Source organism: Myxine glutinosa, chromosome 9 (genome assembly GCF_964187855.1).
Source record: "Myxine glutinosa chromosome 9, kmMyxGlut1.1, whole genome shotgun sequence".
Taxonomy (NCBI): domain Eukaryota; kingdom Metazoa; phylum Chordata; class Myxini; order Myxiniformes; family Myxinidae; genus Myxine; species Myxine glutinosa.
The window spans coordinates 50206093-50233589 of NC_136269.1; the positions used below are offsets into that span (position 1 = coordinate 50206093).

The window sequence follows — 27497 nt, forward strand, 5'->3', positions numbered from 1 at the left end:
ACAGCTCATCACCCATCTAACACCATCCCTACCATGAAGCATGGTGCTGACAGCATCATGCAATGGGGATGATTTTCAGCATCAGGGACAGATTTGTAAGGACAGGGGGAACAATTAATGGAGCCAAATGCAGGCAAATCATTGAGGAGAACCTGCTTCAGATTGCAAAAGACCTTGGTCTGCGGCAAAGATTTACTTTCCAACAGGACAATGACCCCAAGCATACAGCCAAAGCAACACTGGAATGACGAGAACGAGAATACGAAAGTCCTTTGTGGCCCAACCAAAGCCCAGACTTGATTCCCATTGAGAATCTGCAGAAATACTTGAAGATTGCTGTTCACCAACACTCCCCAACTTGACAGAGTTTGAGCAAATCTGCAAGGAAGAATGGGAGAAACTCCCCAAATCCAGATGTGCTGAGCTGACACAGACATACCCAAGAAGACTCGAAGCTGTAATCGCTGCCCAAGGTGTTTCTACCAAGTGCAAAAGTCATGGAGTGTGAATACTTTCTGTAGGCACTGTATTATCATTATCACTTGTTATAACTCCCCATCCTTCCCTCACCCCCCACGCCCCCCCCCCCCCAATTTCCACTCTTCCCCCCTCCCAACTGCCCAACCCCCCACCATTCGCGCAACAGGAGACAGGGTTTTGCAATCGGGAGACTTTGTTTGTCTGTCCAGGCCATAACCTTTTACAATTTGAGTTTTTGTCATAAAATTTTCAATAAACCTTCATTGAGAGAATATGCAGAATACATATGAATAAAATGTACAATTTTTAACTGTCATTTTCGTCGAGTTTAGTTTGAGTACAAAGTGGACTTGGATGGGCTTTACATTTTGAGATCTTTATACGGTAGTTATTATTTGTAACTATATATGCGTAACTATATATGCGTATCTGTCAATCTAATTACCATGGCTGTACCCCACAACAGATACTCCATGTATTGATGAAAATCTGCTGCTGTATTGCCAAAGTCAGAAGGTTTTGTTGACCTTGTATACCACATTGACTCAGCTTGACACCACAGCAAAGAAACAAGAAATGGTAATTGTAAACAGTAAATCGACATTGTTCATTATTTTTTCGGTTTGGATCGTTTTGGATTCAAAGTATCACTCTCCTATCATTCTTTAAAATCCATTTTGTTATTCGTTAAAAGTAGTGTAGCTGTCATTGCACCATTTTCTTGCTTTGTTCATATTGATGTTGACCGCAACCGATAAGTGTAATGATTATTTGCAACATGGAAGGTCTAAGGTTGAAGTAAATCATTTTAACCCATTCCTTTTGCTGTCAAGACGTGTGTATTTTATTTTCTGATGCCTTCCTAGTTAAAGAAAGAAACAATATTTTTCTTTTATAATGCCCGGGTATTTAGTCTTCACAATAAATGATTTTATGCTCGGCATGTGCCAGTGATGAGAATTTTAATTACTATTGATCTTTGTCAGGACCTGGCTACGTTGTTGGGCCTTGAAGAGGATGGACTTAATGCCATACTTTCTGTCCTGGAGACTTACCATCAAATCCTCATTAATACAAACTCGACTACTGAACCACTCCAAGTCACTGCAAATCCACCACCTGTCAGCCTTCTGCTGGGGTGCCTGGGATATGACAAGAATGGGATGCGAGTACGAAAAGTTGATGAACTTCAGGCACTTAAACTTGGTTTGTTTTACTCGACACTAATGACTAATGGGCCACATTTGCAATTTGTGTCTGGATGTCACATGTTTGGACATAGGCTTGTGTAACAAATCACTCTTTAGCTTGGTATTGATCATTCTTTGATCAGAAAAATACAATATATATATATATAATGAGTCATTCCAACAGTTTTGTTTTCTCATCTGCCAGCATAGATTTAATACCACTGTCCACATTGATTAATGTCACATTATTCTACACACAATAACCATGCTCTTTCATGCACTTTGGCATTCAACTAGCTTTAATAATCCCAGCACAGAAGGCTTATTTCTGAAGTCTCGTTAACACGGTAGATGTGACTGTGTTAACCTCTTTAGCAGATGTGAATTGTCTTCACCTCTAGCTTGTCCAGATCTGCTCTTGCACATCCTCTGGGTTTTTTCATTTTGTGGGATAAGTAGAAGTCACATTGACCTAAATTTGATTATATTGTTACGTTTGTGGGGGGTAGGAATGAAATACCACAGGAAAGTCAGGAATGTGTAGGTCTTAGTATGGACGAAGTGGCGCAAAGAAGAAGAAGAAGCCTCAATGTATCAAAGTAGGGTCAAATGTCCAGTTAAGTGTTTAGGTGTCTCCACACGGAGGAGTAGATTTGTGCTATCTCGGTGTGGGTCTGTAAGGTTAAATTCCCCTGTACGTGCTTGCCTCCCTGTGATTTTTTTCCCTAATGTTCTTATAAAACCCAGCCGGCCAGGCAATGGATTCATTCATTTAACACGCCGCCAGGTCCGACAGACCCAGCACATTTGCCAATGAACAAGTAAACGCCGACGTCATCCAAACATTCCCCAACAGAGATTAGACTCCTCCCCCGACGAATCGTAATGAAGAGGCCACACCCCGGCCTTCATGATTGGAGGAGGCACGATGGGATGATTGAGTAGCGCCCTGTGATTGGACAGAGTGTGACGTCAGCGGTCGAACATTCGAGAGCTGAAGAAAAAAAGACGCCGTCTCACTATCTTTGTCTCTCTCTCTCTCTCTCTCTCTCTCTCTCTCTCTCTCGCTCTCGCTCTCGCTCTCTCTCTTCTGGTCCTGCCTGCGTGGTGGACGGTCACTCCTCTCGTGCGCGCTCATGCAGAGAACCTTTGGAGCATTGTGGAGTTTTTGCAACGTTGGAGGAGGGGGGTGTTGTTGGACTGTGGTGTCTTTCGGGGGAGCCAGGGCCGCATTGCGCTTGGCGGGGGAAGCGAGAAAGGGCTGGTTGAGTGCCTGCTCGCGCCTGGGCGTTTTGTGACGCACGGGTTCGGCGCCATTATCGGGGCATGCCCCGCACAAGCGGCTACACCGGCAGCAACGACCAACACGCCTTCGACGCACTTTGCGGCCAGAACTGAGGATCAGCCCTACATTAAGGGAAGTTATTTTTATTTATCTTAGCCCCCTTGTTTGTATATGAGTCTGATGGAGACGTCTCAAATTATGAAATAGTTTTTTTTTTACCTCACATTCATTTAATTGCTTACATTATTTTCATTAAATCATTATTTGTTGACTTTATATTTCTTGTCATCTTTCGTTTCTTTGTTCTGTGGGTTCGGATTAACCCTGTGTGTTCCCGATTAGATAAGGCTGTTGGCCTTTCCCGCACGCACCAAAGCCAAAGACAAGACAATCCCGCCAAGGTTCAAAATACACCTCGGAGTTGAAGATTGTTTTGGCCATTCATCTGAGGCCGGTCTTCATCGGCCATGGGCAGAACAATATGTATTTCTTTTTTTTGAAAACATTTTTGAATTTTTTTTTTAACTTAAATCTTCAACTTCAATTGTTTATATAATGTAATATCACGTACATTACAAATACATTGTACAAAATAATTATTTGTATTATAATTGGTGTAAACCATGACAAAAGAACAACTCAGGTAATCTATCTATATCTATCTATAATTCCACTAATCTCTGTGTGTATGTTTGTTTGTATGTTTGTATGTTTGTCTGTGACCGCTGTTTCTCGACAACTACCGGTCCGATATACTTGAAACTTGCCAGGTATATTGCTGGGGACCCGAGGATGTGCCTTTTCAAGGTTTTAAATTAATCGCAGAAGTAGTTACCGAGCTATGTCCAAAAAACGATTCAACCAATCAGAGAGCAGCGAGCTATCACGTGTGCCGAACGTGGCGAACAGACTCTGCCTCGGATGGCACATTTGAGAGCGTATTCATTTATTTCCCGTCGGCAAACTATGTTGCCGTTAAACTATGTTTTAAAACTAATTAAAACTACTTTGCGATTCATCGTAACTGCGATTCGTAACTGCCGTTCGCTTTGGCTTTGGGAATGGACCAAACCATTTCATGTAAATAGAGGGGGGGAATTGTCACCGTACTCGCAAGCCGTTCGCTTTGGACCAAACCATTTCATGTAAATAGAGGGGGGGGATTGTCACCGTACTCGCAAGCCGTTCGCTTTGGACCAAACCATTTCATGTAAATAGAGGGGGGGGATTGTCACCGTACTCGCAAGCCGTTCGCTTTGGCTTTGCGAATGGACCAAACCATTTCATGTAAATAGAGGGGGGGGATATAATTTTAGATATATACACAAAGAATTAAGTTAAGCACCCCCCCCCGTTTTTTTACAACCTCGCACATTACAAGTTTGTTGTCGTCAAAACAGTGTAATATACCCATGATATTGCTATATTTTCTGGAGAAGTGATATTATGGTCACATAAAAACATAACAATCATGCCGTTTTCAATATTTTATTCTGAATAATTTAAGGTGAAATTTTTTGGGAATTTTAGGCATATTTTCACCTCAATTTAAGTATGGAGCTATAGGTCCATCACGGACAGTGTGGATGACGTTTATGTTTTCTAACGTACAGTCATTGTTCTGAGAAGACCTCTAGCGATCTTTGCGTCAATAACGTGTGTAGGACCCACGTGATCGGATGGAGCAAGGTGCTGTGACAACCATCCCCTGGCCTGCGTACAGTCCTGACCTGAACCCCCTCGAGCACGTTTGGGACATGTTGGGACGACAAATTGCGAAGATGGTCCCTCCAATAGCCAATCTGGATGAATTGGAACGTGCATTACATCGGGAATGGACCAACCTGCCACAGCAACGCATACGACGGCTTACAGGGTCTATGAGACGTAGGGTTGAGTCAGTGATCCGATCACGTGGGTCCTACACACGTTATTGACGCAAAGATCGCTAGAGGTCTTCTCAGAACAATGACTGTACGTTAGAAAACATAAACGTCATCCACACTGTCCGTGATGGACCTATAGCTCCATACTTAAATTGAGGTGAAAATATGCCTAAAATTCCCAAAAAATTTCACCTTAAATTATTCAGAATAAAATATTGAAAACGGCATGATTGTTATGTTTTTATGTGACCATAATATCACTTCTCCAGAAAATATAGCAATATCATGGGTATATTACACTGTTTTGACGACAACAAACTTGTAATGTGCGAGGTTGTAAAAAAACGGGGGGGTGCTTAACTTAATTCTTTGTGTATATATATAGTACGGGCATGCCCTAGTATCTACAAATGTGGGAAGTGTCTGTGTTGTCATTGAACTACTCCCTCAAACTTTTGTTTCTGTGTTTGAATTAGGTGGTGGTGAGTTGTTTTGAATTACTTGGTGGTGAGGTGTTTTTTTAATTACGTGGTGGTGAGGTGTTTTTAATTACGTGGTGGTGAGGTGTTTTGAATTACTTGATGGTGAGGTGTTTTGAATTACATGGTGCTGAGGAGTTTTGAATTAATTGGTGGTGAGGTGTTTTTTTAATTACATGGTGGTGAGGTGTTTTGAATTACGTGGTGGTGAGGTGTTTTGAATTACTTGGTGGTGAGGTGTTTTGAATTACTTGGTGGTGAGGTGTTTTGAATTACGTGGTGGTGAGGTGTTTTGAATTACGTGGTGGTGAGGAGTTTTGAATTACGTGGTGGTGAGGTGTTTTGAATTACTTGGTGGTGAGGTGTTTTGAATTACTTGGTGGTGAGGTGTTTTGAATTACGTGGTGGTGAGGTGTTTTTTATTTTGTGGTGGTGCAGTGTAATCATCCCAAACATCCAGTCTGCACCTACCCCTCCTATATGTATGTGCTGAGGCTTTGTTTTTTTTAATTTTATATATTTTCAACCTAAATTTCTTATAAAATGGAGTATCACAAACACTACAAATACATTTGTGCAAAATAATTGTTTGTATTATGATTGGTGTAAATCATGACAACACAACAACTCAGGGACAGTCATTATCCTCAACTAAAACACGCCCATTCCTTTGTAACAACGCGTGGTGAGGTGAGATGAGGTGAGCGTAGCGAGCCGAGCCAAGCTAGTATGTATATATATATTATTTATATATAATTATTTATATATAAATATACATATACATATATATATATGTATGTATGTATGTATGTATATATATATATATATATATATATATATATATATATATATATATATATATATATATATATATATATATATATATACATATATATACATATATTCTATTATATATATCTATATATATATATATTATATATATATATATATTATTTTTTTTTATAAACAGGAATTAAATTCCTGCATGGGGCTAAGTGTGAAAAACTCTGACTCAACACGGGACTCGAACCAAGGGCCTCCATCACTTTCGTGGTGACAGCCCACTGTGCTATTGAGCCAACCGAAATCTCCTCAGAAATTTTTCCATATACAGACTAGGCATTTAATATGGAATATTTTTTTTGTGGGGGTGAACTTACTTTTCAAGATGACTTAGAACTAAAAGTTCATTGGAATTATGTTGAAATTATTCTAGATTTTGTTAATGTGACCTTTAAAAGAAACAAAAACCACATTTGACATTTCGAAGCAAATATATTGATCCTTGAAAGTGATGGAAACTGATATCGAACTCTATTCACGGACAGTACTGTGTTAAACTTCTGTGCGTTTTCCAGAAGTATCTCTTTATTTTGCACATTAGGCCAAAAAATTTTTTGAACAAAAACAAAAGTTAAATTACGACTAGGATTACGGACAGTAAAATTACAGTTCAGTACTTCGTGTAACCCCCACGAGCATTCAGGAGAGCACGTATATGTTGAGACATGCTGTTCACGAGATTTGCCAAGGTTTGTACAGGAATCGCTTGCCATGCAGTTACAATAGCCTGCTGCAATTCACGCACAGAGGCAGGCTGCTGGTCCAAGTTGTCGATTTGACGCGTTAATTCTGCCCACAAGTTCTCTATCGGATTCATATCCTGGGACATGGCAGGCCACTCCATATGCTCTTCACCACGGTCAGCAAGAAAGTGTTGGATCATGCGAGCACGATGAGGCCGTGCATTGTCATCTTGGAAGACAAAGTTTCTTCAAAAGGCTGCACGAGCAAATGGAAGCAATGTTTCTTCCAGAATGGCCCTGTGCTTGAACTGGTTCAGGTTTCCATTCAGAACAACCAGGTCAGTTTTGCCCCCTGCATGAAAAGCAGCCCAAATGGTCTCCCCACCACCTCCAGCTTGGACTCTTGGCACTATACAATCTTCGTGTAGGCTTCATGCACTTGTCTGCGCACTCGGATGCAGCCATATTGACGATAGACCGGAAATCTAGACTTGTCACTGAAGATCACGTGATTCCAGTGTCCTGGCTGCCATTGACGGTGCTCTCTGGCCCACTGCAATCGGCGCTGACAGTGTTGTCTGGTCAGACGTGGCTTTCTCAGGGGGCGCCTGGCACGATAGCCTACTTGAACCCGTCGTTGGTTGACTAGCCTTCTGGATACAGGCACATTTGTCAGTTGCTGCCACTCAGCCCTAAGCCGATTAGCTGACTTGGTACGGCCATTGCGGACTAACCGGTGCAGCTGGCGATCATCCCTCCTTGTGGTTCTGCGGGACGTCCTGACCTCGGTATTGGAGTAGGGACACCCCTCTGAGCATTTAGTTTCAGGATCTTTGACAACTGACCTTGAGTGATGCCATACTGCCGAGCAATAGCACGCTGTTTCATGCCGGAATTTCGTAAAGCCACCACTCCATGACAAACAGCATTGTCAAGTTGACGGACCATCTCCAGGGGAAGCGGCAATAACTTTTGTAGACGTGCAGCAGTTGTTTTCCACTAATACAGAACGCAACAACCCTTATATACCCGATTGTGAAGCCAATCGTCAAATGTACCTGTCCGTACATTTTGTCACGCCACCTCTGACATAATCCTGTTATTGACTTCTTGCTGCGACAGACAATCAGTGACATGGTTCTTTTAACAAAGAAATCACCGAAGCGTAAAAGAAACTCACCAGATTGATATACCGAGTTCAGAAAGTAAACCCAAGTCAAGAAAAAAAATAAAAATTCCATATTAAATGCCAAGTCTGTATATATATTGTTGTGGATCTGCTGCCGGCCTTCTCCCCTTATCAAGGGGGGATTAATCCCCTTGTCTTTACTGACCTGGCGCGACCCGATACCTATTACGTCCCTTCCGGACAGTGCTAAATAGGGTTTCAAGACCAAATTTGCTGTTACCTAAGTACTAGCGCTGCCATGGAAGCGAGGAAATAAGCCTTGCACGAACCACGTGTGATGGTGATACACCGAGCGGTTTGCGTACACGAGATCCGCGCTATTTATTAGTTACTAGACCCGATTGAAGCAATCTTATTCGTACCACACTTAGTCAATGGAGAAATCACAAAGGCGATCGAATTGGAAGAAAAGGAAGAACAAATATGTTTCATTATGATTGCACGTATTTACAGCTCAGGACGAAGAGACACAGGGAAATCCTTAAACAGTCTTACTCTTAATACCCCAGGACAAACGGTCCCGTCTCACACACACTCACACGGGGATTGCTGATCATCAGGATGATGTTCTCCAGCGCGTCCAGGAATGGCTCTTGTGCAGCTCTCTCCGGTCCCCGGCACGTCCCGTGGAGATGGAAGTAGGTGAAGGGCAGGAGCTTGTAGCGTGTTGCCTGAACAATCAGGTTATCTCGGGGCGCACGGTAGAGGGCGGACTTTGGCGCGACTGGCGGTTATTCACTCGCGGTTATGGCCGCGTTCACTCGCGTGGCCGAAATGCGCTATCTGTGTTACCGGCGCGTCTGGCTGCGCCCACGTACATGTACGGTTCAAAGTTCAACAACGGCGAGTGATGCAAATTCTCTGGCACAGTCCTCTTGCGCCACTGGTGCAAGTCCTCCTTTACAGCGCGCTTATCCTCTGCAAGTCCTGCTTGCAAGTCCTCTGCCACTGCCGTGTGCACGCGAGTCCTCTTATCAAGCTCCCTCTCTGCAAGTCCTGCTTGTAAGTCCTCTGCCACTGCCGTGTGCACGTGAGTCCTTTTGAGGGCTTTTCGTATGGGCTTATATAGACCCGCCCCGCGAACCTTCTGGAACTCACCAGACGCGCTTCACCACGCCCTCTCACGCCATTCCGCTCAAGCTCTGATTGGCTGGTGGCTCTTACCATCATCGCCTCTGCCGCTCCCGACCTCAACGCCGCCCCCACCTTTTTAGGCCTACCTCGTGTTACTCGACTAGTGGACAGCCAAATGAGGCGCGGGATGGATTGCGCCCATAGAGGTAGAATGGAGGTTGGAGCAAAATGAATGTAGGGCGTACTCTCCTGTCTTTACACAATGCAGGTACTAAGAGGGGAAATGGCCTATTCTTACACATACTAAGACATAACTATACTACAAATGGGCTTATATGTTGCTCGTGTGACTAACTATGGGGGGCAACCCTTTAACCTTTAATGACTTCAATGTACCAATCTCAAAACCGCAGCTATATATATATATATATACATATATATATATATACATATATATATATATATATATATATATATATATATATATATATATATATATATATATATATATATATATATATATATATATATATATATACTCTACCGGTCAAAAGTTTTAGAACACCTCCATTTTTCCTGTTTTTATTGAAATTTACGCAGTTTAATGTCCAGTGAATAACCTGAAATGGTACAAAGGTAAGCAGTAAACTTCTCGAGGTTAAAAAAAAGTTTAGGTTCACAAAAACGGGAAAATAATGTAAATTGCACAGTTATATTGTAAAAAAGGCCTTCTTAAGGGAACAAGTAATAGGTTAGCAACTTAGAGCTGTTCTGCAGCAATGTAAGTAAATTAAGCTTTGAAAGTTGATGCAAACAATTCCGACAGGTGTCCCAACCTCTCCTGATTACTTGATTACAAACCCCCCGTCTGTATAAAAGCAGTATTGGAACAGACTGTTATTACACCCTCTGAAGCATTATTTGGACTATATTGCACTGCAGAAAGTAGTATATTGGAAACTGGAGGAAACTCTGACAGGAAGAGGCCTGGCAGACCCAAAGCCACAACAGAATCAGAAGACAAGTTTCTGAGAGTCAATAGCTTGCATGATCGGCGGTATATTTATATATAAATATATATATAAATATACAGTCACGTGAAAAAGTAAGTACACCCCAAGTAAAGTTTTGACTTTTTCAACATATTTCAACATGCAGCTATTTGATCTTCATTTCAACAATATTGATAGACTAGCAGAAGTACCCGGCATTGCCGGGCGGGGGAGGGGAGGAGAGGGGGAAGGGGAGGGGAACGGGGGGAGAGCGAGCCCCTTGGTAAAGTGAGCGATTTTTTTTTTCATAGCGTTCATAGCGTCATAGCGATTTTTTTTTTCATAGCGTCATAGTGTTCATAGCGTCATAGCGTTTCATAGAGTCGTAGCGATTTTTTTTTCATAGCGTCATAGCGTCATATCGTTCATATCGTTCATAGCGTTCATAGCGTCATAGCGTCATATCGTTCATAGCGTTTCATAGCGTTATAGGGATTTTTTTTGTCATAACGTCATAACGTTCATAGCGTCATAGCGTTCATCGCGTCATAGTGTTCATAGCGTCATAGCGTCATCACGTGATCGCTCTGAGCGAATCAGCGCCCACCTGCTCTGATTCCGTTGATTCCGTGCGCTGAAATGCGTTGAGGTAAATATGAATAAAAAATATGGATCGTCAAATATTTTGAGTTCGGCCATGTTCGTCCCAGGCTCAATGGCCATGTCTATGCCAAATATCAAGCACGTAAGCCTCTCCGTTTAGGAGTCTATCGGTAACATTACACACACACACACACACACACACACACACACACACACACACACACACACACACACACACACACACACACACACACACACACACTGTGTTTTATATATAGAGATAAAGGTGATATAATATAACAAATATCATGAAACATTTACATTTTGTAGTCCATTGTATAATTTAAATAAACATAAATGCAAATTTCGCATGTGGAAAAAGTAAGTACACCCCTACATTTATCACTACTTCTAATACCTAAAATTAGAATCAGGTGCACCAGCTCAGGTGCAAATGATTAGAACATCGTTGGAGAGGATCTTGGAGGAACCTGTCTTATTTAAACCTCAGACATTTAGTTTGGTTTGCTCTTCATTGTTGAAGTGTGCGGCATCACCATGCCTAGATCAAAAGAGCTCTCTGAGGCCTTCAGAAAGAAGGTTATAAATGCCTACGAGTCTGGGAAGGGATTTAAAAAGATCTCCAAACAATTTGAAATCAATCATTTGACTGTCCGGAAGGTCATCTACAAGTGGAGAAGATTCGAAACAACTGCCAACTTGTTCAGCCCAGGCTGCCCCAGCAAGTTCAGCCCGAGAGCAGACCGCAAGATGCTGAAAGAAGTCTCTAAGGACCCCAGAATGTCATCATGGGACCTACAAGTAGCTCTTCCCACTGTTGATGTCAAAGTGCACGAGTCTACCATTAGAAAGAGGCTGCACAAATTTGATCTACATGGGAGGTGTGCCAGGAGGAAACCTTTGCTGTCCAGAAAGAACATCAGGGCAAGACTAAAGTTTGCCAATGAACACTTCGGCAAAGACCAACACTTCTGGAACAATGTGCTCTGGACAGATGAGGCAAAGGTAGAGCTATTTGGCCACAGTACCAGAAGACATGTTTGGAAAAAACCAAAGACAGCATTTGACCACAAGAACTTGATACCAACTGTAAAGCATGGTGGTGGAAATATTGATTTGGGGCAGCTTTGCTGCATCAGGGCCTGGGCAGCTCACCATCATAGAATCCACTATGAATTCTTCATTGTACCAGAGGGTGCTTGAGGATAATGTGAGGTCATCTGTCGGAAAGTTGAAGCTCAACCGAAGGTGGACCTTACAACATGACAATGACCCTAAACATACCAGTAAATCCACCGAGGAATGGCTGAAACGAAAGAAATGGAGGGTTCTGGAATGGCCAAGTCAAAGCCCGGATCGAAATCCCATCATGATGTTGTGGGGGGATTTGAAATGAGCTGTGCATGCAAGAAACCCCTCAAACATCGCACAGCTGAAATAATTCTGCATGGAGGAGTGGGCAAAAATTTCTCCCAGTCGATGTCAGAGACTGGTAGACAGTTATAAGAAACGCCTACTTCTGGTTGTTTCTGCCAAAGGGGGCAATACCACCTATTAGAGCCAAGGGTGTACTTACTTTTTCCACATGTGAAATTTGCATTTATGTTTATTTAAATTATACAATGGACTACAAAATGTAAATGTTTCATGATATTTGTTATATTTTATCACCTTTATCTCTCAATATTGTTGAAATGAAGATCAAATAGCTGTATGTTGAAATATGTTGAAAAAGTCAAAACTTTACATGGGGTGTACTTACTTTTTCACGTGACTATATACTGTACAGGGTGATTGAAAAGTAACTCCCTATTTTAAAATATTTAGAAATTATTTATTTATTGTAATATTTTTCTCAAATTTTTAGTGTTTGTTCCTTAATGTATGAGAATTTAATCTGTGTTGGTTTTTTTTCAGATTATTTTTTGTTTGAAATTCGGAAGCCCTACAAACATGGCTGGACATCTTACCCTGCAGGAGCATGCCCAGCTAGTGGTATGAAGATTGGTCTGATCTCTTTAAAAATATCCTCTGGTCTGATGAAGCGGTATTTCACATCGGTGGGTTTGTGAACCGTCACAACTGCTATTACTGGGCAGGAGAAGATCCTCATGTTATTTCTGAAAAAACGCAATATCGGCCCAACGTAACGGTGTGGTGTGGAATGACTTCGGAAAGGATTGTAGGTCCCTTCATTCTTCGCGATACCATGAATGCCAAAAGGTACCTCACCATGCTGCAAGACGAAATCTGGCCAATTAATCAGTGCTTCGGAGAATGTTGAAGATTTGATTTTCATGCAAGATGGCGCTCCTCCACATTTTGCTATTGTTGTTCGTGAATGGCTGAATGCCCACTTCCCTGGGAGATGGATGGGTCGTCGTGGTCCGTCTGAGTGGCCAGCCAGGAGCCCTGACTTAACACCATGTGACTTTTTTCTTTGGGGTTGGGTAAAAGAGCAAGTCCACTGTACCAAACCAACGACTTTGGAAGAACTTGAAGGGCGAATACGAGAAGTTATGTCTTCCATCCCACAAGAGTTCCTGGTGAAATCAGTTGACGCGGTTCCCGGGCGGCTTGAGAAGCTGGTGGCGAATTCTGGTGCCCATATCGAATTTTAAATAAAACGTCATGCTATACGCTTTCTTCTTATATCCATTTCTTGTAAAAATTATAGTTAAGAAATAAATTATAAGTATTTTAAAATGGGGAGTTACTTTTCAATCACCCTGTATATATATATATATATATATATATATATATATATATATATATATATATATATATATATATATATATATGTATATATCTGTATATATATGTATATATGTCGGTCGAAGACCTCAAGGGAAGGAAGAAGAAGAAGAATCAGAGCAGCAATGTTTAATGGGATCGATTACAAACACACAGTGTGGAGCGAGGCTCAAGAATGCACCGCCTAACACGCAGCGGGCAATTTCTCAAGACACTTGCTAAAAAATAAGCAAAAAGTCATTTCATTTATAGCAAAATATCAGACAAGAATCTGCGCTAAAGACATAGCAAACCCTGGGCCATAACGACAACACCTCCCATTGTCCCTTCCTACAGAAGGCCAAACTTAGACAAACAGATGTAAGCATTGGATGGGCTGAGCTTTTTTGGCTCTTTATCTAAACATATCAGACCCGAGCGCAGGCCGAAGTAAATATTCTCATACACTAGGCTAAATGGTAGATGAATGATTGGATACACGTGCTGAATACATTAACAATCAAGGATATGTAATGTCTATATTTCTCCCGAGGTTGGTTACGTCTTTGTTTTTAGGAGACATACTAGAAACTACAAAGATATATAATTAATTATTCCCTTTGCGAAGAAGGCGTTTAGCGACATGTTTTCTCTGTACGTGGGTCGCGACCATATTATCTACTGTTTGGCACATACATTCAAGGACTTGCTTACTGGGCTAAGGATCCACCCTGCACGTCGAGCCTCGAAACCACATTTTGTCCACTCACCTCTGCCTGCAGCTGAGTTCAAATCAGTTTTCAGAAGCACGATATATAATTTCAGATGTTATACTCAATTGAGTCATGGGGTTTAAACCCCAATGGCTGACAGTTCCTTCCTTTGTCTTTACAAGACACCTCCTTGGAAAGACACCGTATACCCCAGTGGTCAGCATCCCAATTAGTCACATGCCAGGCACGACATAGCGTCACGCATGCTCAAGAAAGATATCGGCCCTAACTGGCCGTCTAACATTCAACGTATGAATTGTTAGCCATAATTCGCGACGACGACGCCTGGGTAAGAGATTGCTGCCGCCCGGCCAGATTCCGAATCCACCCTCGTTCCGGCGTGGTCCTCGCAGGCGTGGTCCTCGCGAATTAGGGCAAACAATCGACGTCCAATGCCATCAAGCCTTGTACATGTGATTGCTCGGTGGTGTAAGTGGTGGTGAGGGTGGTTCTTCCGGATACATGTTTGCCATCCGCTCCTTACTGCTGGCATAATAGCAATAACCTTTAAAAGAACCTACACTTTCTAAATCACAGGTATAATCATCCCAACTAAAATCATAATCATTATCAGAATCCCAAGCATCAATAGGTTCATCGATTTCAAGCCAGGAATCATAGATCCCTAAAGCCACCTCCTCTTGCCACACAAGTATCACAGTCATCACAAACATAAATACAGGCAGCAGCCAGTTCCCACATGGGATCAACACAAGTATCACAGTCATCACAAAATTCAATACAATTTTCTGGAGCGCTGGTCACAACTGCCTTGTTGAAGGACCCATTCAGGTCGACGGCCTTTGTGGTCAGAACCATAGTCGTTGTCGGCGGCTTCTTCACTTTCCATCCTGTAAAATACTTTCTTACACACACCATGGTCAAATTCCTAGCCCCCCGTCCCACCAATTGGCATTTAGTTACCTTATCTCTCAGATGGTTGGCTTATTCATAGCCGCATTTCCTGTGTCGTGTCTGGAAATTCGAATGCCATATTTACCTTCACCAATTTCCGAAAATACCTTCCTTTTAATCATCTTCCCTACATCTAATAATACATGATTTACCAAATTTACCTTGGGAAAAATGGATCCCAGATAACAAGTCCCTCCCCACTGGTCGGGTAAGTATGGATATGCTTTATTTCCGCAAATAAACATTACTCCATGGGGTGGGATAAGGGCCGAGGCCATGCATTTACTGATCTCAACGCGGGTGGCGCTTGGTGCTCCCCAAGATATGGTTAGCTTGGTTACGTTATGCTGGGCCTGGTCATCTATGGTTATTACAAGGGGGCCTCCCTTTTCTCTCCCTCTGGTATCGGATGGCAGGGTATGGGTACATTCCGAGGTTCCCATCTGAACGTGTCCCTTTCCTATAAGACACACCCGTCCCTTTTGCTTTGTCACCCAGACTGGATCAGGTGGTTTGTCTAACAAAGCCTGCTTAATGGGTGGGGTATATCGAAACTCCCGGGAACACACTGCTGGGGATTTTGGGCCTATCAGTTCCAAGGTTGTGGTCAGACATGGGGTACGCAAGGGTCCTGAGCACATATCTCGTAGGGACAGGGGCAGCACTACCATTTCTATCCCTGTCGTACTGGTGTGGGGAAAATGCATGCACATCCAACAACGTGATCGGTTCTGTACCTTCGCCATTGCACGGGTCACTGTCCAATACGTATTTTCCTTTGGCTTTTTCCTGCTTTCGATCCATCGGTGCGGAATTAATATGTATGAGATGCATGGTGGCCTATAGTCGTAGGGGGTTTGTGACGTCATGAATTCACATTGTAGTATCAGAGTAGTGCCGCTGTTCAGTAATACATGCGTGGTTAAATTGTTCGAGTCCTTTCCCCATTTGTAACCTGGCCTGGCCATGTTTACTATTGGTGCGCTGCCTTGTCGTGGCGCTTGCTTCAGACGACTGAGGGCAGCAAAACCTGTCTTCCTTCCATGTGAGTCTGTGTACAACGCCCTCCACATTATCCGTGTCCATACGTCTTCCTTTACATGGCAGCAGGGTATATTTATCCTTTGACCCCAGATAACTCTCTGCCGGTAGACCTTAACGGTTTGGTCGCCATATGCATATGTCTCCGTGTTCGCCCATGCCCTCGTGTCCCCAGTGCTGGCAAAGCAGTATATTAAACTAAGTGTGATTGCCACCCATAACAGGCGGTGGTGCAGCATCCTCGATCTGTGGTGGTGCGTTTGAGGTGTCTGTGTTTGTGGGTATGGCCAACTTACAATGTGTGGCATGTACCCAGGACGACTTGCCCTCACAAAACACCGCTGTTGGTGTGATCAGAAGAACTTGGTATGGCCCCGTCCACCTTGGTTCGAGCGCAGTCTTACGGGTGAAATGCTTCCGTTCATGTATGCTGCGTGCCACATGGGACAAACCTATGCAAAACTTTAGAAACATGTCATCCATGATAGGTAATTCAAGGGCTGCCATATCCACTACCAATACATGCTTAAAGGACATACAAGGCGGTAAATTGAAAAAAAAAACGAACTGGATATGACAGAACGGCCCGACGGGAGCCGGGTGACCCACGTTGTGGCGGCGTCTGGGGGGTGCCCCCCTATTATGCCGTTGACATATAGCACACGAGCAACAGACCATGGTAACCACAGTCGAAAGGCCTGGTGCTGCCCAGGTGGAAGTGACCTGCCTCATCACCCCCCTATGGCACACATGGCCATTTTGATGCGCCATGCGTGCCAACCATGGCAATAAAGCTCGCGGTGCCACGGGTTTGTCATTAATCGTCCACATTTGTCCTTCTGCGGGGCGCTGAGCTCCCAATTTAATCCAATCTTGATGTTCTACGTTTGAGGCCGCGGCTTGTAATTGTATTACATCGAACTCTGTAGGTGCGGATGTCGGAACGTCTGTCTGGGCAGTCGCTTTAGCGCCCTGTTTGCGCGTAACTACTGGCATATTATACCCAACCTGTTGGTTTGCCGCTAGTGCTGCTGCTTCGTCTTCGTCGGCTCGGGCGTTTCCACGGGCCACAGCGTCGTCTGTACGCTGGTGACCTCGGCATTTAACTACAGCTATTTCACGTGGAAGCATAATACTATGAAGCAGATTTCGCACTAAGTCCCCATTTTTAATGAGTGCTCCCGCTGAAGTGAGGAACCCTCTCATTTTCCATATGGCCCCTTTGTCGTGGACCACTCCGTGTGCGTATGCCGAGTCTGTATAAATTGTCACTGCTTTTTCCTCGCTTACTTCGCACGCTCTCGTGAGTGCGTACAGTTCAGCTTGTTGTGCTGACCAGGTGGGCGGGAGGCGGCCGCTTTCGACCGTCTCCGTATCCGAGCATACTGCGTACCCAGATAACAGGGATCCGTCCCAAGCCCGTTTGGCTGAACCATCGACGTAATAGGTGTGATCGGCTTCCTGTAGCGGAGTGTCCTGTAAGTCAGGCTTTACTGTTGATATTAATTGGACCACGTCCGTGCAAACGTGCGGGATTCCCTCCTCCTTTGTTGGCAAAAGTGTCGCTGGGTTAAGAACGGTACACCGCATCACCGTCACGTTGGGTGCCATAATTAATGCCGTTTCGTATTGCATCAGTCGAGTGGCTGTGAGATGCTGTGTGTTTCGCTGTTGTAGTAGTGTATGGACGCAATGCGGTACCTGTAAAAGGACAGCATGTCCCATTACTATGTCGGCCGTCCGCTCAACTGCGTATCGGGCAGCCGCCACGGCTTGTAAACACAGCGGAAAGCCTTGTTCTACCGCATCAAGCTTTTTGCTGAAATAGGCTACTGGACGTTCCCTATCTCCATGAGTCTGAGTTAACACGGATCGTGCGAATCCCCCTACTGCATGGGTGAAAAGTGTGAAGGCCTTTTTATAATCGGGAAGGCCTAAGGTTGGGGCCATTATCAGGGCTCGTTTGAGTCCTTCGTAGCAGCGTATTCGACTGTCCGTCCAGTTCACCATCCGTGGCTGGTCGTTTTTCGTCGCCTCATATAGAGGTTTTGCTAGTAACGCATAGTCAATTATCCATGTACGACAGTACCCTGCCATTCCCAAAAATCGCAACAAACACACTAACACTTCACTGTTATCCCTCATTTCACTTCAAAATTTCACTGTTATCCTATCAATACCTGGACATTTTTTCCCTTCCTTCCTAGATACGCGAATTTCACACCAGTATAAACCCACTGGAAAAAATTATCTGAAAAATAACGAGCCTCCCTTTGAGCAATAATTTAATTGATGTGATTCCCATATACCTGGTGGAGTTCTGTTCACTTGGTCTGCAGAGCCGTGATCCAATCTTCACCAGCCCCCAATCACCTTCTTATCACAAAACAACAGTCCATAACTAACCACTTTTTTTTATTTCTTGTCTTTTCCATCAACTTTTATAACCTTTTCCTCCACTTTCTCATCAATTCCTGCAGTCACCTGTCATTGACAAATGATCCATCTAATTCGACTTTCCTTTATCATCTTCGCACTTTCCATGACCTTCTTCTCACTTCCTTTTAAACCTTTTCTTCAGACACAACCCACATGAGTTATGAATACAATTTCCCTTTTCAGGCACGTGTCTAGCCACTCACAAAGTGTCCATAAGACAACGTCATTATATTTCACAGAACTCCACCACTCTATTAAATCCTAAACATGCCCAATGGGCAATCCACGAAAAAATCAAAGCATTTTCAGTCCCCCTTTTCTCATACTCTAGCCAATGTAAGTCAGCCAAACATAAATAAAGAGGTTCCAGCGAGTTGTGACCTCCATAACTCTAAACAACTCCGCTGGCACCTTTTAAAACAAACTTTCCCAGTCACTTACTAAAATAAAGTGCAGCTCTTGTCCGTAGATATACGTTAACCAAGGTTACATGAGACTTGACAACAATATTCCTGCCCCGTGGAGCAAGGCATCAGAGACAACTCCCCTCTCCACCTGAACTTATCCCAGGTAGAATTTAGCTACCTACAGAGAAAGTACCTGCTCAACACATTTACAAACCAATTCGTCCCCTCGTATTAGGGGACGTCACAAATGTTCCACCACAATTCACAGCAGGTGATCACCCACCTGCCTTCTGTCGAAGTCCAGTTCAATTTCCATTCACAGATAGACAGACAGACAGATAAACAGACCGGGTGAAATCATAACCATCCATCCTTCCGATTGGACTCATGTCAGCATCACATGTCATTCTTGCCTTCATTCAACGCATTCTGCCATCCCAAGTCGGCCAAATACAAGCCCCGGCCATGCCGTTGAATAAACACCCAGTCGGACTGTCAGCCTATCATTTTTGACTTTCACTCCCAATTTTACTCATCCGGATTGCCCAACGCCCGTAGGCAATTTGGGGAACCCCTTGTCAATCCATGACACACTTCAATGACTCACACCATAAACACAAATACACGCTGCAATGACAGATCATTCATTCCCTTATACACAAATACCTGTGCTCACTCTAACACATTCAGTGCGTAGCTTAACTTAAAATACTCATCGTCCTACCTTTCTTGGGCTAGTCCCTCCTGGTAGTCCTAAGATCGGGTCGCCCCCCGATCCCTAACCTTAAACGCAGTTCTCACGCCGGAGTAACTTAACACCTATTATCTATCACCCACATATGGGTCTACCTGCTTCCCACGCAGGAAGCTTACCTGAGGGATATCCCTCCTTATCTCGGGCGCCCTGTATAATCGATTCATTACCCACTGCTGCTCTGGTTTAAACTAAATATGGTTCGGAATGCAAGCCAGGTGGTACAGCCGACAGAGGTCCACACGTCCAAAGCAAGGCAGGAGGCTTCAATTTCGATGTGCAAAAATTGCTTACCCAAATTAGGTGCCGGCAGGCCTCCTCCCCGACCTGGAACGTGAGGGTCCACCTCGTCTGCACACTTGGATGATCCCACTCCTGACACCAAAATTGTCGGTCGAAGACCTCAAGGGAAGGAAGAAGAAGAAGAATCAGAGCAGCAATGTTTAATGGGATCGATTACAAACACACAGTGTGGAGCGAGGCTCAAGAATGCACCGCCTAACACGCAGCGGGCAATTTCTCAAGACACTCGCTAAAAAATAAGCAAAAAGTTATTTCATTTATAGCAAAATATCAGACAAGAATCTGCGCTAAAGACATAGCAAACCCTGGGCCATAACGACAACACCTCCCATTGTCCCTTCCTACAGAAGGCCAAACTTAGACAAACAGATGTAAGCATTGGATGGGCTGAGCTTTTTTGGCTCTTTATCTAAACATATCAGACCCGAGCGCAGGCCGAAGTAAATATTCTCATACACTAGGCTAAATGGTAGATGAATGATTGGATACACGTGCTGAATACATTAACAATCAAGGATATGTAATGTCTATATTTCTCCCGAGGTTGGTTACGTCTTTGTTTTTAGGAGACATACTAGAAACTACAAAGATATATAATTAATTATTCCCTTTGCGAAGAAGGCGTTTAGCGACATGTTTTCTCTGTACGTGGGTCGCGACCATATTATCTACTGTTTGGCACATACATTCAAGGACTTGCTTACTGGGCTAAGGATCCACCCTGCACGTCGAGCCTCGAAACCACATTTTGTCCACTCACCTCTGCCTGCAGCTGAGTTCAAATCAGTTTTCAGAAGCACGATATATAATTTCAGATGTTATACTCAATTGAGTCATGGGGTTTAAACCCCAATGGCTGACATATATATATATATATATATATGTGTATATATATATATATATATATATATATATATATATATATATATATATATATATATATATATATATGTGTATATGTATATATATATATATATATATATATATATATATATATATATATATATATATATATATATATAAATAAATAATATGTATATATACGAGATTGTCTCGGCTCGCTACGCTCGTCTCACCACGCTCCTCACCACGCGTCGTTACACAGGTACGGGCTTGTTTGAGCTGAGGATAATGACTGTACCTGAGTTGCTGTGTTGTCATGATTTACACCAATCATAATACAAACAATTATTTTGTACAAATTTATTTGTAGTGTTTGTGATATTATATTTTATAAACAATTGAAGTTGAAGATTTAAGTTGAAATGTTTTTGTTTAAAAAAAAAAAAAAAAAAAAAAAATTCAAAATAAACACGCTTAATACATATACACGGGAGAGATAGGTGCATACCAGAATTTTGCTACGATTTCACAAACGTTTGAGGGAGTAGTTCAGTGACAACAACACAGACATTGCACAGATATATATATACACACACACAGGCATGGTTCTTGGAAGAATTATGAATGCGATTTGTGTTCTGCAGTCTTCAAGTATATTATTTAATTGAAAGGTTTAAAGAGGTTTAAAGACATATTAATTAATTCCATGTTTTATCGCCGTTTTCTCCAGTGCCTATTACATCACCCTATCTTACACGTTACAGTAGTTCTTCATGCCTGTTGTACAGGGTGTCCCAACACCTTAGCCCCCCCCTGCCCAGCCCAACATAGGAGAGGTAGGGAGAAACCACGAATAGGGGGAAAAAAGCTTTATTATTCGACATCTTATGTGCACAGTTTCAAAGCTTTGCTTCAATATTTGGTGTGCCCACCGCCCGCCGACCGAACTGCCTCCAAACGCACGGGGTAGGATTCCAAGAGAGACACAAACAAGTCACGATCGAACTCCATTTCTTCGAGGACGTTAGTCAAAGCAGTGAGAAGCTCTTCCCTGGTGTTCTGGAGGCGTTGTTCAACTCTGTCCTTGAGTATCTCCCCCAAATGTTCACAGGCGTTGAGGTCAGGCGATGCTCCCGGCCACTCATCGTTTCCGAAAAAATCGACCTTGTTCGCCTTCAGAAGATTCTGGGTCGCAAGTGCGCTCATGCACGGGGCTCGGTCGTGCAGAAACGTGGTCTCCTTGATGCTGAGGACATTTTCTGGGTTCCGTAAGAACGGAATAACATGGCGGGTCAGCACAACGTCTCGGAAGTATTTGCCGTCCCATGATTGTCCTTGCTCTTTGATGACCCACATCAGCCTTTTCGCTGTGAACATCAAGAAGACGCCAACGCACCGTGCTGTCTTCGATTTCTCTCGAATCTTGAGTTCTTGTGGAATGTCATCATTGTGAAGAGCCCAAATTCTGTCGTTCTGGAAGTTGGGATGTCGAGCCTCATAAATGAAAAATTCATCAGAAGGGGCCAGGAAAAGAAAATCATCAGAGGTCCACTCTCCCAAAAACTCACAAAACCACATTCGATCCTCGAAGTTCTTCTCCGTCAGCTTCGGTGCTGGAATTTGGTGAAAAGCCTTTGCGCCAATGGACTGAAGGAACCTGTGGATACTTGATAAGCTCTTCTTCTTCCCTCGAACCCGTTCAATCTCCTTTTGGAGCCCTCGAATGCTTTTCTTCTCCTTGGCAAGCGACTCAATGATGATATCCCTGCTTTCCTGAGACAAACATTGTGCTGTCTGTTCGGGTCGGCTGTCCATCTCGCAATCGAAGGGATCACGGTTCCAATTGCATTTGACGAAGTCCTCAGACCTGTTCAGGTACTTGGCAACCCAGGATCGGGATATGGTTCCCGGCGTCTGATCCCTGGCGACTCGGAACGCGATAGCCATGATGCGGCATATCCACCTTTTCTTCTCGGAATCACCCGACCACGACATCACTTCACAAAATCTGCAACAGAACAAGAAAGGCTCATTAGATCATTATGAAATTTGGTATTTGAGATGTCAAATGAATGATCCTTCCCGCTATATGCACGCCATTGTACAGTGGCGACCCAGTCGAGCTGGGCGGGGGGGGGGGGGGGGGGGGCAAGGTGTTGGGGCACCCTGTACTTGCATATCTTCTTCATGACGTCGTTGAAAACCAAGTTTCCTGTTTGGAATGATTTTCAATTTTATTTGACAACCAGGCATAAACTGGTCAGACAGACAGACGGACGGACATGAACCTATTTCTTAACCTGCTTTTTGCTTTGCGTGTATGAGGTAATAGACTTCATCTTGTGTGAAAGATGAAACATGGCTCTTAAGAATGATCTGTACTGGTTACATTCACACTCTAAATAATTCTACAATTAAGCAAATGAAAGCTTCTGACATGATGGGACAATCGCATCTACAAACTGGATTATCCCTTCAAAAGTTTTATCGAAACTGTTTGTGTAATGTGCACACATGCTTCGTTGTGATTGTAAGCAGAAGACCAGGCCAACTATTATCCATCCTCCGTTTTTAATTTATATTTGCGTTATTGTAAAGTAATTCAAATGTAAATGTATTGTAAAGTAACATGAGGCAGTATTTTTATTGTTTCTTTACAGGTCACCTTTTCTTCTGGCGTGGCCTGTGTGGGGATGTCTCGGTTCCTGAAACTTGCAGTGCTTTAGAGACGTCGAGGTGTGACCCTGAACAGCTGGCGGTAAGATGCTCTCAACTTTCAGAAGAATTAAATGGATTTGTGCGTTAACTGCATTTCACAAGCCAGGATGATCCAAAACTCCAAACTAAATTTTACAGTCTGTGATGTACTGGTGACTAACACATGATGGTGACTGGCACCCATTTGTTTCAAACATTTACTCCTCCGTTGATGAAGTCGCCGGAGGCATTATGTTTTCAGGTTGTCTGTCCGTCTGTCCATGTTAGGTAAAAAAAATCCTGTTACCGTGATAACTTGTGAACCAGTGATGGGATTCTGACCAAATTTAGTCCAGTTATATAGAATGATGTACAGATTAAGTGATTAAATTTTGGGGTCAATAGGTCAAAGGTCAGTGTCTGTAATAAGTCTATAACTTGAGAATGCCTGAAGTGATCTAATTCAAACTTGGTACAGGTATTATAATGATGTAATAATGTGGGTGGAGGCATTTCGGCCGTTGTAGTCTTTGATTGATTTAATTATTTCTGGTTGCAGAGAATGGTAATTCCAATGTTGTAAACACTGGCGATGCACACAGACACAGTTGTAAATTATTTCACCTAATCATTTACAATTATCTATTTAATCTACCAAACTCCAATGAATGAAATATTGATTTTTTTATAAGAAGCATTTTGTCCTTGCAGGGCTTACTTTTGCTCATATGGCTTTCCAGGGAAAAGGACATCCTTGAAAACCCATCCATGACCTGCCAACTTTTCCACTTCCTGTCATTGCTGAGCAGAATGCAAGGTTGGTGTGAAACCGCAACAAACGCTGGGTGGGAATCGAACACACCAAGATCATTTGCCTCAGATGTGGCTGCCTTATGGCTATATTTAGCATGAAACATTCTGAGTGGTATATCGATACTTCGAGATTTAATGAGCATGGCTAAACACACTCATCAGGATTATAATTATACCAATTCAATCACCCATTAATTATCAATTGTACTGAAACGGCGCTAAGGATGACAGGTGGATGGGGGCACTGCTCTCTCTCCCTTCTGGTGAAACTCCAAAAATCCAGAATCATTGCTCACCTCCACTCATTCCTTTCTCTTTTTTCCCCACCTGTGGAACCAACTTCTACATTCTCTTCAATCTCATTCTTCCCTCCAGATCTTCAAGACAGCTGTTCACCACAATTTCAGTCATCATCGAAAACTATGATCTTTTCTAACCCCAACAATCCCTGCTCTCCCCAACTCCCCCCCCCCCCCCCTTGCCAACTCCCCCACCCTCACTCCCCGGTCTTTATACTGTTTTTTTTTTTTTGCTCTCTTGTGCCCTGATCCATTCCAAGTTCTAGCTCTTCCATGAGCCTTGACTATCTGATATGAAAATAGCTTTTAAAAGTGAAAATAGCCCTTTTTAGAATTTACCATCTGTCTGCTCCACTCCCTTCTCTTCTCAAAAAATAATTGGGATAATTTTATGCCAAAGGTACATCGTTTCATTGCATCATAACACCGGTGGCTTTGTTCCATAAATATCTCTTGCAACTGTGTGATGCCAAGGAGTACACACTCCTGTTGTCATGGTCTCAAATTATATAGGTGATGTTTGCATGCGTCTAAAAATGTGCATATTTATGGCCAGGCTTTGAAAGCAAAGATCAAGATCCACAAGCAGTGCTTCCATTTTGGGAGCAGCTACGAGGTGGATGCCAGCAATCCCATGCTGTTGGAGCAGTTTACCTTGCTGCTCAAGCAGGGTGTGTTGCTGCTCAGAGCTTGGCCAACAGCCACACCACCACTCTGGTGAGTCGATGAAGGTACCACCCTAATGGAGGCATTGCATGTCGAAAGGTTGCCGGCTTTTTGAGCACATCTTTTGTCTGTCTGCATTTGTCTGCATTTGAGTTTGTCTGTCTGTTTGTTTGTTTGTCCGCACAGAATAAATATGATTTTCTCTGCAACCGTTGGTCCGATTGACAGGAAGTTTTCACCACAGGTGCACCTCCACTTGTATAATTTTTAACTCAACTGGACTATGTCCAGCTGAGTTTTTGTCGACACCCAGTGTCCGTCGTCTGTTTGTCTGTCTGTCTGTCATCTGTAAACAATTTGACGTCTACGCTCTAAAAGTCACAAATATTGATTAAATTTGATGAAACTTGTTAAGCAGCATCTTTAAGACATAAACTAGTTTGGGATTGCATTTGGGCGTTGCACGTCCAAAAATGGGTGCGGCATGGCGTCCATATTGAAAAATCAATTTTTGTCATATATTTTTAGCACATATAAACTATATAGTTTGTGGTTCTATTATGCATATTCTAACCATATTGATATAGACCAGTTGAGTTCAGGTTCCCTGGAACCTCTCCAGTTTAATGATAATTATGATGTCATAGGTCACGTGGTACGGGCGCCATCTTGGAAAAAACGAAAAACTTTGCACCTCTATATCTCAGAAAGCGCTGCATAGAAAAAATTGAGCCATAGCTCATTGTAAAGAACTCTCCATGGGGAAAAAATGATGGTTAATCACTTTGTTAACTTAGAAATGTTAATCTCTTTGAAGAGGAAGTCACTCCATTTGAGCTATGGTCAGGCACGAGGACATTCACATTTCAAGGGACTCTGGCTTGCAGGTTTTGCTTGGCATCCTGAGGCCTTTTGTCCCTGGCAACATGCCAAATAAAACTAAGTTAACGTTTTGGGATAATGATGTATGTATAAATAGCTGGATATGGGAGGGTGCTCATTTGTCTGCAGATTTAATTGTTCGTGTTGTGAACTTTCATTCCAGTGGTTTTTTTGATGGCTCAAAGGCATACAGTGTCGAGGCTCGTGGAAGAACGAGGACACTGAACGGATCAGGATGCAGCAAACAAAAGGAACAGTAAAGAGAGGGAGAAACAGCAACAGCAGGGTTGAAGAACAAAATAGAGGTGGACTTAGACAAATAACTCTCGGGAAGGAAAAAGTAGAAATTTGGAAGGAGGTTGGGTTGGGGGAGCGGGGACTTTTACTCCATGAGTAAGTATTGAAAATACCAAGGTAGGTTTTGAGAGTTAGATGTTGAAGTTGAAGTATCAGCTCCATAAATCAACATGGAGCACAATGGATTTTGATAGACTTTTCACTCTAGCTTTTCTACTGATATTCCTGTTTGCTCACATAGGACCATCAAGGGATAGCATATGAAGTAGAAGTGAGAACTATCCATCTGAAAATATTACCGACAAGATTTGCAAATTTCTCTAATGACCGAACTGAGATAGGTGATGGTTTTTCGTATGCAGCCTGTAGCTGCTTGACTGCATCATTTCCTGGGGGCACTGCTGTGCAGCTGATGTAATGTCCCCCATTCCCAGTCAGCTGGTACTCATGTTGCCGACTGGAATTTTGCCGCATTTTGCTGGAAGGATGATAAGCTGAGTCAGCCCACCTGGTATTAATTCAATGGCATCACAGGGGCTCAAACTCAGGACCCAAATATCTCAAGCCAGCCACCTTAACCGTTAAGCCAACACCAGGCTGATTGCCAGGTGGTTCACTTTTAAAAGGATTACAATTTGATTTTTGTCCAGCTTATGATCAAGCTAAGAGATCTGGTCTTCTGCATGATCTCAAAGGCATAACATGAACTTGCTGCCTCTTTATATGACATGAAGGAATGCACAGCACACCTCACTGTGATACCTCCATAACAACTTAAGAGATTGCAGGTGAGATATGCTTGTATTGGTAAGGAAGAGGTAAACGTCATGCAGAAAACCATTAACATATTTCAAACTGAGGTTTTTAACGTTATTGGTTAAAAAAAAGAAGCACACCATGGCGTTACTCA

The 27497-nt window shown here is 43.0% G+C and overlaps 1 protein-coding gene across 3 annotated transcripts in view; it reads left to right on the top strand.

Annotated features, from left to right (window-relative positions):
* The window catches only part of RAB3GAP2 (RAB3 GTPase activating non-catalytic protein subunit 2), a 189861-nt gene that overhangs the window by 80974 nt on the left and 81390 nt on the right, over nucleotides 1-27497 (top strand). For all 3 annotated transcript variants that reach the window (XM_078784331.1, XM_078784333.1, XM_078784332.1), the window contains exons 19-23: nucleotides 947-1059; nucleotides 1467-1686; nucleotides 23594-23691; nucleotides 24342-24447; nucleotides 25299-25459. In XM_078784331.1, the coding sequence (XP_078640457.1) occupies nucleotides 947-1059; nucleotides 1467-1686; nucleotides 23594-23691; nucleotides 24342-24447; nucleotides 25299-25459 (698 nt within the window). The remainder of the gene's footprint in view (nucleotides 1-946; nucleotides 1060-1466; nucleotides 1687-23593; nucleotides 23692-24341; nucleotides 24448-25298; nucleotides 25460-27497) is intronic.